Source organism: Parasteatoda tepidariorum, chromosome 8 (genome assembly GCF_043381705.1).
Source record: "Parasteatoda tepidariorum isolate YZ-2023 chromosome 8, CAS_Ptep_4.0, whole genome shotgun sequence".
NCBI lineage: Eukaryota > Metazoa > Arthropoda > Arachnida > Araneae > Theridiidae > Parasteatoda > Parasteatoda tepidariorum.
The window spans coordinates 6,901,991-6,917,639 of record NC_092211.1 but is presented as its reverse complement, the minus strand read 5'-3'; the positions used below and the strand labels follow the sequence as shown (position 1 = coordinate 6,917,639).

The 15,649-nt window shown below is 30.3% G+C and overlaps 1 protein-coding gene across 2 annotated transcripts in view; it reads right to left on the bottom strand.

The window, feature by feature from the left end:
• The window catches only part of LOC107450839 (6-phosphofructo-2-kinase/fructose-2,6-bisphosphatase), a 53,880-nt gene that overhangs the window by 23,362 nt on the left and 14,869 nt on the right, over positions 1–15,649 (bottom strand). For both annotated transcript variants that reach the window (XM_016066749.4, XM_016066750.4), the window contains exons 4-7: positions 14,213–14,276; positions 8,787–8,921; positions 4,660–4,843; positions 3,705–3,778 (exon numbers count right to left, since the gene is read on the bottom strand). In XM_016066749.4, the coding sequence (XP_015922235.1) occupies positions 3,705–3,778; positions 4,660–4,843; positions 8,787–8,921; positions 14,213–14,276 (457 nt within the window). The remainder of the gene's footprint in view (positions 1–3,704; positions 3,779–4,659; positions 4,844–8,786; positions 8,922–14,212; positions 14,277–15,649) is intronic.

Below are 15,649 nucleotides of genomic sequence, written 5' to 3'. Positions count from 1 at the left end.
AATCTTCGAAACCGAGGCTATGCAATGCCGGACGTAAATTTGTATTCCCAAATAGACGTTGATGTCCTCACTAATTGTGAAGCAACTGTGGAAGGCATTGTATCTAATGTCTTAAATCTGACTGCTGAAGGAAGTGACGATGAGGATGATACTGAATGCAATAAAAAGTCTGTATCAACAGCTGATGCTCTTAAGGCTATAAATGACTTAAGGTGTTTTTTTGCAAATTCAGATGCAGCAGATGAACATTTAAAAACTATCAGAGACTTAGAAAAAGTTGTTTTAACAACCAAGAAGAAGAAATAGACAAGCTTATTGGAATATTTTTTTTGAACATGTACATATGCTAAGGTAAAGAATTAAATTTTTCTAAAAGTATAAAAATTATTTTTGCATTCTTTCTTATTATGTACCTTAATAATTAATTTTTAAACGTTTTTGAAAGTTGAATTATTTGTTTAAGAAATACATTCTGATTCCAGAATATATTCACGCCACATTAACTATACTATATATTTGGTTATCGCATATATGGTCACACCGCTTATATGGTCATAATATTCTGGACCCATGAGCTGACCATATAACCGATACTGACTGTACTTGTAGTGTTTACAATATAACACATTTTTTAAATTTAAATTTCAAAGAAACAAATATCATAAGAATTTGGAAGACTCCATAAGCATGTAATGCCCAGCAAGATGTAACCCAAAAATTAACCTAATGGTGCCATTTTACACAAATATAGTCAAATAAGGGAAAAAAACACTCAAAATATGTCTAACCTTGCACTTTAGTTATTTATACAGTCTAACTCGTTTATAACGAGCTCGGATTTAACGAGAACTCGGATTTACCGAGGGAAACGAGAATATTTGGTTGGATCAATGTTAAGTCTATGGAACAGAAGTCGCTTTTAACGAGCAAGACCCGGTTTTAGCGAGCTATATTTTTCTGTCTTGCAATCTTTTTTCTCACCTTTCTCGTCTTTCTGTCTTATCTTTTTTTTCAAAATGATATGAAATGCGCAAGTTCAAAGTAAGCTGACAAACTATTTTAAATATGCAGATTAATGAAAAAAATAAATGTTTTGGTAAGAATCTTTTCCTTTATTTTTCTTTCCGTTTATATTTTCTTTCCTTTAAGACTGTAGCGCAACTAGAAATATTTTGCTGGTTGGGGGGTTAGTTGTCATTAAATTAAGAAAACTATTTAATTAAATTAATTAATGCAATTAAAAGTAAGTATTAATTAAATTTTAAGTCAACTCAATCATTTGACTTCCCCCTCCCCTCTTCTGGTTGCACGTCTTATACGCTTATTACGAGCACTCGGATTTAACGAGTACAGGCTACGGTCCCTTTGTGCTCGTTATAAACGAGTTCGACTGTACTGTGATATTAATTTTTTTAAATTTGTTTTACGACCTGTTTGAATTTATAAATTACAGAAAACTCTTATGAAAGGTAAAAATTATGCGCAAATTTAAACACGAATCACAATAATGATACTTCCTAGAATATTAAGCCTGCTCACACATCGCCTTCTAAACATGACATAAGCGGAGTGATACACCGGAAGTTTTCCGGTATTAGGAAGCTTGTTATTGGTTACATTACATTCATTTACATACAATTTTCATATAATTTACATTCAGTTTCATGTTTTAGTATTGTTTGAGAAGTAGAAAATAAATATTATAGAATTGCTACAAGCAACAAAATTTCATAACTCTTGTCTCTTACACAGAATCATAGCGACGCAGCGACATTGTCACAGGACGTTACAGAGTTCTAGGAGAAAGATTTTTCTTCCAAAAAGTAAAACATCTCTGCAGAAATTTACACGCAATATTTAAACCTTGCATTTACATAATCACTTTTTGACATGCTCAATTTACGCAATAGTATTGTAAATGGATGTAATGTTTTGATTGTATTTTTGGCAGTTATTGATATTTATTTTTGCATGGTTTTTAAATATTGCAATATATATCAAACAATATGAAAGTTAGAATTGTGCATTTGAGTACTTACTTTTCAAGGCAATAATGCTATCGATTTTTTGGAAGTTATTGTTATTAATTTCTCCATAGTTTTTAAACCCGGTATTTTTTTACAACAATGCAATCTTGAAATGAAACATGCGCTAGAGGAGACCGATTTGTATAATTTTGCAGCAGATTTTTTTTTGGCAATTACTACTACGGATTACATGATTTTTAATTATATTTTTTAATGCGATGATTATTTACAAAATGCGAACAAAGAAATAATTTGTGCATTACCCCCCCCCCCACACACACACAAAATGAGAGAATATCGCCCATAATATTAGAGTAAAAAATTATATATCGTTTTCTTTTTATTTTTTTTGTAAACTCGGCACTTTTGTTATTTTAAATTAGAAACATATATATTTGATATTAGTAAAAGTATCTTGCAGAGAGATATTAGCGCTAGAGAGTTTTGTCGCAGATAGCTTGAAAAGATTCTGCCACATGGACTCTTTGTTAATTATATATACAGTCTAACCCCGCTATAGTGAACCTGGGATATAGTGAACACTCGGATGTAATGAACTTTTTTAGCGGTCCCGTCCATATTCCTATTTAAATAATGCTATTTTTAATGCTTATAGTGAACAGCTTAGAACTTGGAAACTCGGTTATAGTGGACTCAAATTTCATTTCTTTAAATATCTTTTTCTGTCCTCCATCTTTAAACTTGTAGGTGTTGGGACTGAAAATGAATGCATTCCTATAAAATGCATCATATTACTCTCCTTTATGCTTATCACTTTTAACTATACTGTAATAAATGTCAAACAGAATCTTATACTCTCCCCTCCCTGACAAGCCTCGCTTTATCTCTTTTCCCCAAGCTTGCTCTACAACTAGTTAACTTGGCCACCTGCTGAATTTTTGGAATTTTCTTATCTGTTCAAACCATATTCTTTACNTTATTTTTTTTATTTTCTTATTCTTTTTTATTTATTTGGAGAACACCATTGATATTAAAAGAAAATCAAGCAAAGGGGGGATAAAGGAATAGAAGTTTCTCGAGAAAGAGGAAGTGAAACATTTTTATTTTACTATTAGAATAATGTTTATATCTGTATTAAGAAAGCGGTTGTGATGCAGTGTGAGAAATAAAATCTTTGTTGTGCTTTTTTCCATCAATTTTTGCTTTATTATCTGTTAATTAGTTAATAATTTTTTAAATAACTTATGCAAAATTGCAAAGCCAATTTTCAATCATTCAACTGTCTTATGCAAAAAATATTCTTCAAAAAATTTGGATATAGTGAACCATCGGTTATAGTGGACACATTACTGAGTCCGCAGACGGTTCACTATAGCGGGGTTCGACTGTATAAGCGGAAATAAAACTTATTATGTCTCTAAGAATACATCCAAAAAAGATAACAATAGATTAAAAAATCATTTGATGATTTTATAAAATAGTTATAGTTCAAAATACCTGATTTTAATAAACTTAAAAAAATTTGACTTTCTCATCCCTTATTTTCACATACTGGTTTGCTATCAACAATCTGCATCTGTTAAATGACAGGTTAAAAAGCTTGTATTCCTAATATTAAAATTACAGTGAATTTAGGATATTAGATTTAATTTATTACTTTGAAAACACTTAAACTGAGTTAAAAGAGCAAAAGTAGACTATAAGAAGGCAACTTACCCGTGTTAGGTATATAGAACGAGGATTTATATGTATGTTCATTAAATAATAGACTATCCTACTCTGAACATGACCTACATAAAAGTGAACAAACATGTTTCAAAATAAATTTTATAGCAGTTGTTACATTTTTTTTAATTTTATTTAACAAATAAAGCTTCTTCAACAAAAAATAAGCACTTTTTAAGCACTCAAAAAATACTTTTAATCACTTTCCAAAAAAATAAAAAAAATCATAAATAGGATCTGTGCAGAAATAGAAAGTTCTTAATTTATAAACATAAAATCAATAAAATTCAAAAAATTTTTCTAAAAACATTACATAGTCATGATAAGATAACCAGTTTCTAATAAATATTGCAGAGAAAATTGTGAAAATCAAGCATTATTTGTAACTCAGAATGACAATCGGCGTGGCAAGAAAAAATATTATTTTTAAAAGATAGAAAATTAGGCACTTTTTACAAATCCTGAATAAAAAGCACCGTTAGAGGCTTTTAAAAAACGTAAATCATAAATTCATTCAAAAATCAATTCATTTCCATTTCTTGAATTATTAGAGGTTTTATGAATTTTAAATAGAAACGCTTTCATTTTCGTTTTTTCCTAAAAAAATTACCTAATTCTATTTTTTGAATTATTAGAGGTTTTATGCACATTAAATCTGTCGGGTCACAAAGTCCCTCATGTTCCCATAACAAATCAATACTTCTGGGGGTACTGGATTGGAGATTGATCATTCTCTGGTTCAGGTCAAAATTACGATCTGTAGATGAATGTATGGATCCATCCTATAAACGGGCGTGATGTATGGGTGTGGCAGAAATCGAATTCTTGGTCATAGATGGCGCTACTGGAAAACGAGAACAATCGCATCCCATCTGCCATAAAAGCTGACGACAACAACCTCAATAAAATTCCCTTCTTCTGAAAATTTAATATTAGAGGAAGTTACCTTCATGGTGATGAACATATACTTTTTGTCCAGCATTATATATTTGCATAAAAGAATAATTTCCTTCTTTCTCTTCATCTAATGACTGATAGATTTCCTTGTAGTGTTCAATTCGAAACATAAAATCCGTGAGAGCCTCTTCAACATTTCTATTTTTGTAATCAGGACTGTGCACTTTCACTTCCTACAACAAACAGAACAAAATAAAATTAATTCTTAATAATTAAACAAAATAAAACTAATTCTATTATAACTTTTGATTTCCAGGATCTCTTCAATAGCATGCCTTTTTGTAACCTAAACATTCTTTTGAGTTATTAGTATGCCTTTACGAATATCCTTAATTGCGATTTTGATTATTGGAATAATCTAATTAATATTTGTCTTTTTAATAATTATCTTTTCAATGGAAAACATATTGTTGTTCAAATAGGTGGAACACTACTAGAACCTAATTTTTCATCCCTTTCAGCTAACTTATTTTTACACTGTTATTAAAAAAATTATACACTCAATATTAAATTTGTTTTTCGATTTATTGATGATTTAATTATTTTTCATTTTCAAAACTATATAATTTTGTTAAATATTATTTATCCTGTGGAATTAATCACGCTCTGTAATCATGACGATAATATTAATTTTGATTTTTTGAACTTAAGTTTTAAAAAAGAAGAAAATATCTGCTTTGTAGACTTATACAATAAAAGAAACGATTTTAAATTTAATGTAAATAAACTAATTATATGGAATTCGAATGTTTCTAAAAACATTTATTTAAATACCATTTTTAATCAATCTAATTTGATTAAAAAAATAGACATGTAATGTAATTTTTTAGTGAATATAAATTCTAAATAAAATCATTGAGTTAATTGTATGTTATAATTATTAATAAATTTATTAAAAGTTTCTTTGTTGACTAAATTTATATTTTTATCACGTGTAAATCCCATTCGAACAATTCTGTGGCCAAAAGAATTCTAATATTTAATAAAAATTTTCAAAAATTTTTGTTCAATAAATGCTAACAATTTCTTTAAAATCATCAATATTAAAATTTTATGATTAAAAGTCAACCTTATAAACAACTTTGAATTTTTCAGTGTAACATTATTACCTTGCACGCATCCAGTAATTAGAGAGTATAAGCAATTCTGGGCGAATCTAAGGTAACTAAAAAAATCAAACGCACTTCAATACGAACGTGCCATAAAATAATCCCACTATCCTCTATTTTAATATTTCGTAAACTTCATACCAAAATATTAGAAAAATGTCAGTAAGTCTAATTATATTTGAATTTGCTACTCACTTTATATATTACATAAAGTGTTTTATTTTGTATTTTCTTTGATTTTTATTTTCAATTTTGCCTGATAAGTTTTATTTTGCATATTTTGCTTAATATGTTCTTTTTTTCCTTCAATTTTTTGGTGCTCCTCAAACTATTCTATTGATATAATTTGTTTTGGCTAAATTAATATAATATTAGAATTGTTGTATTAATACAATGTTAGAATACTCTTATCTTTAGGATATAATTGTTTTAGCTGATGAGATTATATTTTGTCCTTATTTCATTTTCCATTTTTTTTAAATATCTTATTTACTGTGGTGTGCCTTGGCAACCATTCGCATGAAGTTAGTTCTAATTCTGTACAATGTAAGCTTTTTAATTATCTGTTTTTATGATACATAAAATTTTCTTAAACTTAAGCTTTTATTCCTTATTTCCTGTAATTTACTAGATTAATCATATAATCCCCTTTTTACTCATTCAATTAAAAAAAATATAGCATGTGACTCTTAACTTTAAAGCACACATGTGTTATATTTATTAATAATTTTACTTCTTCTCTGGAAAAGTGTATGTATTTTTTAAACTTATTTTATGGGTTCTATGTGCTTACAACTCATGTACAATTTTCTACGTTTATCTCTAGTTTCTTTTTTGTTTTTAACGAGTTTTATATGTATGTTTTTAATGAGAGAAAACATAGAAAAAATTACAGAATAATATAAAAAGAAAAGATAAATTTTATTTTAAAAAACAGTAATTAAATTTCGAAAAAAAGATATAATCTCTTCATTAGCTCATACGATTATAACGGCAAAAAAGGGTGCTTTCTAATATTATATTAATATAGCTAAAGCAAAATATATCACTACAATAATGTCCAATGGACATTATTGTAGTGATATATTTTGAAATTCCAATGGACTAGCAAGAACAGGAAAATTTTCAAGAATGACTTAAAATATTTTTCGTAATAAGATTGCCAGATTACAAAATATGAAAACAGAAGCACAAATGGAGGTAAAAGGATAAATAAAGGATTTTGTTTTATAATGCGTTCTTACTGCAGTACTGAAGCGCGTTTGATTTGTTAGTTACCAAATATGGGCCCGAGAATGGATGTGCACAAAATAATATTATACTGGATAATTTAAAGAAGTTTATAATTAATAGGTTGATATTTAATTATACAATTTTAACGATTTTAGAAAATCAACTTTAATTTAAGAAAAAAAAGGAGAGAAAGATGAATCGCCTGTTTTGCTCATATTTTTAGCCACCGATTTGTCCAAAATAGATTTGCACATGATAAAGTTATATAAATTAACAGAGTTCTTAGTAAATTTATTTAAAATAACATACAATTTACTCAATGATTTTATGTAGAATTTAATTACTTTAGTTGAGTATCCATTGCATATATATATATATAAGGATGGCAGTCGAGCGGGCTGGACAAACAGGCCAGTCTTAAAAAGAGCAAATTAATTTTATTTAATCATCATAATCAGAGAATGAATATAAAAAGTGACACACAAATCAAAGTGCTCCCCATTAAAAATCAGGGAAAATCTAGCAAAATAAGTCCATAATGTCTCAGCAAAATAGGAAAACCTGAGTAATTATGATTGGTCCACTAAATAGGTTGAGGGGTAAATTTGTTTCTCACAGTTGGTAAAGGAAAAACAAATGTTCATTTATACATAATTGAGATCTAAATATAGAATAAGAAAAGGGCAAGTGAATAATTAAATGCGCAAAAGCCTTTAGTTTTGAATAATAAATGAAGGTTTAGATATGGGAATAACACAGAAAGATTTGTTGGAGCTTTTAATGTTACATATACAACCACATTATAAACTTCATTTTATTCTTTAATTCATCTACATTAATTGACTCCTAGATAAAAATATTTTCCTAAAACCTTTAAAAGTTGATTAATAAGAAGCACTTTTGATTAATCTTTCATTTGAGATTGAAATCACGAATTGTAAAGATATATCATTCAACAAAATTATTTTGATTTTGAATATAAATAAAATAACATCAATTGTATAAAATTTATATTTCTGACATTGGAAGTTGAATAGGGTAAATGTCCACACTAACCCCACCATAATGTGACTATAGTTTCTCTGTAGAAAGAACTCCCCTTGCCACAAAGTCTGAAGTCGTCTGCTGCTATGGAAACAAAAAACAGAACATTTCAAAGAGGGGAGCTGCTCTTTCTCCTGATTCCCAATCTCTCTGTGATTCAAGCCAAAACTTGTCTTGACCTAACACCCCTACTTAAAATAGTTAAACCTCATAACCATAGTCACCTCCACTATATCAGGCGAATGACGAGGGGAGTTCTTTCCGTAGACAGACTGTACACTAACCCCTAGATGACATCTGTTTGTTTATGCCAAAACCTGCTTAATTTAAACTATACAGAGTGAAAATTAGGATTAAAATTAGGTAAAAAAACAGTATATTTTATAACATATTAACACCTTTCCTTGAAATTCTGAAAATAAAATAATTGAATAAAAGAACGAAGAGAAATATAAAAGTTAGTTTTGCACCTTAAAACCTACTTTTACAAATTTCTACTTAGGTATTCACAGTGTAACTATGCAGCTGCACGTGAAAATGCACATTGATGTTGTACCAATCTACAATATCTTACAGAGGAAATTTGAAAAATAAACAAAAAAGTTATTGAAGTCCATTCCACACTACCCCCATTTGCCTTAATTCTATTGGTGTATGCAATTATTAAATTAATAAAATTATGCATGAATTGACTATTATATAATAATACCTTTTAGAAGTGTGTACTGACCTTTAAATTAGCTTCAATGATGTTTGCCTCGTCACATACAGATTCAACAAAAAACAACTTGCATCCAAACTTCTTACAAATGATGTCATATATTAACTTCCTCCTTTCAAAAACAGCATTCGTTGCATCATATACCTGAAACAAAATACAAATTATATACATACCATAATTACATAAGACAAATTTATAAGTCCAACTAATATACCGGGTAATTCAAAATTAATATAGCCATTACAAAGAGCTATAATTATTTAGCGGATGAGGCTATGTTGGGTACCTTTGAGAGAAAGGTCTTGAGAAGTATTTTCGCAGGAATTCAAAAAAATGGTGAGTGGCTTGGAAGAACCAATCTAGAGCTCTATCACTCCTATAATGAACCCGACATTATTAACGACAAATAATAAAATGGGCAGGCCACGTTATCAGAATGGACAAAGACTGTACCACTAAAAGAGTTTTCAATGCCAGACAATTTGGCACACAAAAAAGAGGCAGGCCAAATTTGAAATGGATAGATGGCCTAGAAAAAGAACTTTTGGTCTTAAAAACTAAAAACTGGAAAACACTAGCAGGAAAAAGGTTAGCCCGGGAAAAACTTCTTGAGAAGGCTATGGCCCACCCTGGGCTGTTGAGCCAGTGATGATGATTATAACTATTTAGTGAAAAATAATTTATTGATAAGATTACCACAGAATGTAGACGGAGCAGCAAAATTTCTTTACGTAAGGCGCAGTGATGGGGAATCCCAGGCATGTGCGAGCTCATTAGTGAAAATTGCGAGTCCCATGCAGAAAAGCATTCTGCGTGTTAGATTTCAACAATAGTCAATTTGTTATCACAGTGCAGAGAAGACTATCAAGTACTTCCAAATGGGAGAAACATACCGTATATTCCGGCGTATAACGCGCACTTTTAATACAAAAAATAACATTGGAATTTACGGGTGCGCAGTATACGCCGAATATAAAAAATCATAGATTAAAAAGATTTAAATATAGAAAAATACTTTTATTTTAAAGAAATAACATACCTTTACCTATATACTTCATTAATTTTCGTTATTACATAAATAGTTCATTATATTCGTCTTCCGCTATCAATTACAATTATTAAAATTTTTTTGTATTATAATTACAACTTTTTTTGTATTATCTGTAAGGTGGGACCTAAACATGTCCCACTCTAAAAGGCTTTCTGGTTTTCTTACGCAACCAGGACGGATTTGCCAGATGTTTTTTACCCACAATTTAGCACCATTTTTGTCCATCCAGAATCCCATTATTGCTCTTTCAATTCTACCCTCACATACATGTCAAATTCAGTTCTTTTATTTTTGCAAAAGATAGGGAAAAATACTTTTTATTTACGATCTTGAAAGATGAGATATTGCACATGTACAATCCAAATTTTCGTGCGCGTTACACAAAGAGTATATCGTAAAATTTAAAAAAAGTAATTAGAAATTACGGGTGCGCGTTATGCGCCGGGGCGCGTTATGCGCCGGAATATACGGTATGCAGATAGCAACAAAACAATTAAAAAACACATTTGTAATGTACTCGTGTCAGTGATAGCAGAAATGCTTCAGAATGAAATGGACTACCCCCTCCAAAGGAAGTCGTATACAACATCTGAGACGGATGAACACAAAATTTTGAAGCTCCTTCTGCATTCTGTGTAAATTTTATCAATTAATTCTTTTTCATTAAATAGTTACAGATGTTTTCAATCGCTGTACTCATTTTGAATTACCTTGTATAATGAAACATAGCAGTTGAGCTTATCATTAAAATTTTTTTAAAAAAATTTTACAAAAAAATTTATGGTCACTTCTTTAAAGATAAACTCAAAACAATGCCCAAATTATGCAACAAAAACACACAGTTTCAGTTCAATAAACAAGAACCTTCTCTAGAGTAAAAACACAGAATAACTACAATCTAAAATAGTTTTTCATTAAGGAGATTATTTTGAAACATATTTTAATGCTGGATTTCAGAACTTCTTAGTAGTGTGGATCACCATTTTTGAAAAAAAATTTTTTTTTGAGGGTTCACTTACTCAAGTAGTAGTAACAGAGAAGTGGTGGCTGAGGCAATAGAGTCATCCAATGATGTGATCTGGGTTCGAATCCCAGCAATGGCGGGTCGATAATAATTCAGCATCCAGCCAGCACAGTGCTGGCGTACAATATCTTCAGTGGTAAAATGATCGCGGGCCAGAGTCCCCTTGCCGAAAGGCTAACCATGGGAGGTCTTCCTCTGCATGTAATGCAAATGCGAGTTAGTTCCATCAAAAAGTCCCCCAAGAAAGCAAATTTCTCCCAATACTTGATCCAGGATTTACCTGGTCTTCTGGATTGGGTTCAAAATCACTAGTCAGTGGAGTTGATCATAAGTGAACTACTTATGATCAACTCCACTCAATGCCACTGTTTAATGACGGTTATGAAATAAAAAAATTTGTAGTAATAAGGAGAGTTTTTGAGTGTCATCACCTTTCACTTGGACAAGAGAATCTTTTTGAAAAGCTGCTATTAGACCCCTAGATTAATCTTGGTTTAGGATTTCAAGTAGTGTCAACAGCTCACATTGAGCCATGGGTGCAAGTTGGAAAAAAGGCCAAGACTGAAAATATTTTGACTGAAATACCTAACATACACAATACCCCCTCGACAAATGCAAACTATCTAAGAAAGCTTTACCATAATACATCAAGTTTAAATACTGTACAAAAAATATTTATTCATCTCTCTTTTGATAAAATAACAACAGGACATAAGAAAGTAGACCTAAAAAATATTTTTAAGGACAGAAAAAAAAATCCGATTTCCGTCTTCGAGTCAGTCTTGTTTCCGTCTTACTTCCGTCCGCGGACATTTTCGAAAGACGGAAATCCGTCCTGGAGACGGAAGACTTGCACCCATGCACTGAGCTTTAGGGAACCGTTGCACTCAGTTGCTAATTTGATCATTTGCAGTAAAGTTTTAAAAAATAAGGATTAATTTCCTTTATCGTATTCTTCATTTTCACCCAGAATGGCTCTATGATGACATTGTTAAGAGCTGGGGTTCTAGCCCTAATGGTGGCTTAATCTACTGATGGTTCTGCATGTAAAAAGTTGCATTTAAGCCTGCAGCCTTTTCCACATATTTTATATCTGTTGTTGAACAGCTGATCCAATTTTTGGGTTTACAACTACTAATGTTCAACTCATAGCCTTGTAATTTTGAACCCAATCCGGAAGACAAGGGAATTCCTGAATCGAATATAGGGTGAAATTTGCCCTTGTGGAGCACTTTTTGATGGAGCTTACCCGCATTTGCGTTATACGGAGAGCAAAACCACGAAACCCTCCCACGGTTAGTTTGACGACAAGGGGATTCTAACCCATGATCTGTCTACCACAGAGGATATTTTAAATCAGCATTGTGGTCGGTGCAAGTCCGATGCGGAATTTGTATATACCAACCTTTGCTGGGATTCGAACCCAGAACTCCTCATTGGAAGGTGAACGCTCTATCCAATGAGCAGTCTTCTTTGCATAGCAATACCGGTTTCTCACTGTTAATAGATAAGGGAATGGTGTATAGGGGAGAAATATTCTCCCGATTCTGCCCATTTTCTAAACCACTGTTGGGTTAAAGTCCATCTAACTTCAGATCGATGGGTACCAAATTGTCTGGATAGTAAAGGCGTCCTGTGTACACTGCTGGCCACATAGCCACAATGATGCTGTAGGTCATAACATTGTGGAACCTCAACTTCTATGATATCCCTGGCCCACAGAGGACTGTTACAAGAATGTTTTCCTTTCTTTTTTAAATTTTCACTAAGTATGTAATTACATCCTTTCCTTTCTTGTACAACATTATATGGTGAAAGTTATCTTCTTCAATAAGTTCTATCACTCTTTTATCCCAGCTGTAACTATTAGTTTTTTTTTATATCCTGTACATTAGTTTTTTTTATATCCAGTACATAAAGGTTACATCCTGTACTTTTAACTGCTTCCCTGATTATCCTGAGTTAACTCGAATATGTATACTTAGTATACATATATTCGATAATAAGTATACATATATTCGATAATAAGATAATATTATCCCGAGAAAACTCGCGCATAGTAGAATTTGTCAGTACGCTTTGTTTCATTACGCTTTTACTCAGCAGAAAACAAATGATAATAATAATCTGCTGTGATTGGAAGATGGCCAAATTTTGTTTGTGAGTTTTGATGTTGGATTATGGGATCACTCACGTGTTTTGCGCGATTGCATATACGAGTTTTGCTGAATTTGCACAGAAAAAAAAGAGTAAAAAAATGGCATATCATTCCAGCGGCGTTTGGAAAGTATCATTCAGTGTTATGTCTTGTTTTAAAAACTATCATACAAAGACTTATATTTTACTTTTTTCATTTGTCAGAGACAACTCGGGATAGTAAACTGATGGTAAATTAAATGCTTTTACACGCAACAAATATTGAAATTTCAACTTAAAATTTGTGTATTATGCTTTGTTTTAGTTCTTAATATTTATTTATAAAATTAAAAAATGTGTTGATTTTCTGCATTTTTTTTCCAACAAACTGGCAAGGGAAACAGTTAGAATAGATTTCAAACTATAAAATAAAATTAGGAAACAAAAAAAAAACTTTTTCTGATAAAAGGGAAGTAAAAAAAAAAAAAGTCAATGAATGAATGTAATTTTACTAGAAGTTTTTTTTAAAGCTTTTAAATTGATTATTGAAGACAGTGTTGGGGTTTTGGATGTCCTAAACTGATTTTGGAAAGGGCAAATGGGTTGTCTTAAACTGTCCTAAAGTGTCTTCAACGTTGAACATTGGTCTAAGGTAAAAATTCTAAATGTGTAACCATTTTAAACATAATAATTACAATTATTAATAAATATTAGATAATTTTTATACAATTTGCTTTAACTTATTAATTGAAAATAATATAATAGGAAAAGTTTTATAACTTTTGAAGCTCCACAACTCAATGAACAACAAAAGTGAATATCATATCCTTTAAATATGAATAAATATGCTTTTAATACGGATATATTATGTTTCTGGATAAGGATAGATAATGCAATATTAAAAATAATAATAATCAAATCATAATAATAAATAAATAATAATAAACAAATCATAATAATAAACAGATCACAAAATCATACAAAATAGCCTTAAGGGAGCATAATTTAAATTGGGCAAATTTAATTGAAATTTACAAAAAAAAAAAAATAATAATTAGTTTTCTTTAATTAGAAACACCAAATAAACAATATTCTAGTCAGAAGAGTCATCAAATATACAAATCTAAGGAAATTATATACTTTTTTCAAAATTTTTCTTAATACTTAATTAATTAGACAAGAAACATTTCAATATACAAAAAATTTGAAAGGAAAAGTTCTTACCGCTACCTCCCCCTCCTTCTCCAACCATTTGCACATGTCTTCCATTGCATCCAATGCACATCTCCTGTGAATGACACTAATTAAAACAACGCATTCAAAATTAACATAGAACAAACAGCTGCTATTGAATGATGAAAATTAATTTATCTACAACACAGAATGTAGATTCAACATTTCTTTATTTATTCTAATTTATTTATAAATGTAGAGGGTAATGAATAGAGCGATTACTGTAATAATAATTGGAAGGGTTTTAAGTAGGGAGTGGGGATACATTGATTTTTGAATGTGTGCTGACTTTTAAAGTGATTATCTACCTACCTCAGGGTTTCCATTCACTTTTAGAAATACATTTCCCTGATTTTTCCAGGTATTCCAGGAAAATTTCAACAAAATTGTAAATTACATTCTTGCTATACATGGAAATTCTTCATCAGAAATATATATATCTGTGTGTGTGTATTTTCATTCAATAGGCAACATAATTTACATTTTTAATATGTCAAACCTATAAATTTTGTAAAAAATAAAACATGCGGGTTTCACAGCACTCAAATGGGTCATTCCATGTCAAATCATACAGGATTTTACAAAAATGGCACCCACCGTCTCAGATTTTGATGAAAATTTGTACACTTATAGAATTTTTTGTGCTGATTTCAAAAATAACAATTATATTTAAATCGGTTAAGGGGTTTAAAAGTTATAAGCATTTGTATTTTTGCCAAAATGGCACATTTGCCGCCATTTTGATTCATACATCAAAGGCTATTAATGATTGTAACTCACCTTATATTTGTCATAGAGCAATAATTTTTTTTTTATTTTGTTCAGAATAAAGTAATCTGTCATATAAACACTTTTTTTTGCAAATAAGTATCTTACTTATTTAGTAAATGGGTCTGTTTTGCAGTTTTTTGATCAGCGGAGTTGAGTAACTTCAGGAGATTATTTCTGGCAACTCGCCCCCTTCAATTTCAAAAATATTTTATTCAAGGATAGTTGAAAGTGCAAACTAACATCTGATACAAAAATTTTGATGGGCCGTTCACTCACTTTTTAAAAAAAATATATTTTTCTTATGAATCATTATGCGTTAAAAGTACTCGTAGTTTGATGATTTATAGTCCTTAATTATAACTAGAATATAATAAAATGATATAAAAAAATGTGAATGGTAGAAAAATATGTAAAATAAAGTAATCATTTATTAAATTATTTTCTTCTTCTTTCTTTGCCCCCTCCCCCCCTCAAAAAAGAAAAGAAGAAAGGAAAAAATTTGAGACTGAGCAAGACAAACACAATTTCTGGCCAGGAATTGCTGAAATTTGCAATTTAGCTCTGTATGTTTTAGCCTGATCTACACTTATGACATGAAGGGAGACTTTCTTGGTCTTATTGGAAGGAGAATTAAATAAGTCACAATTTTTTTTCATT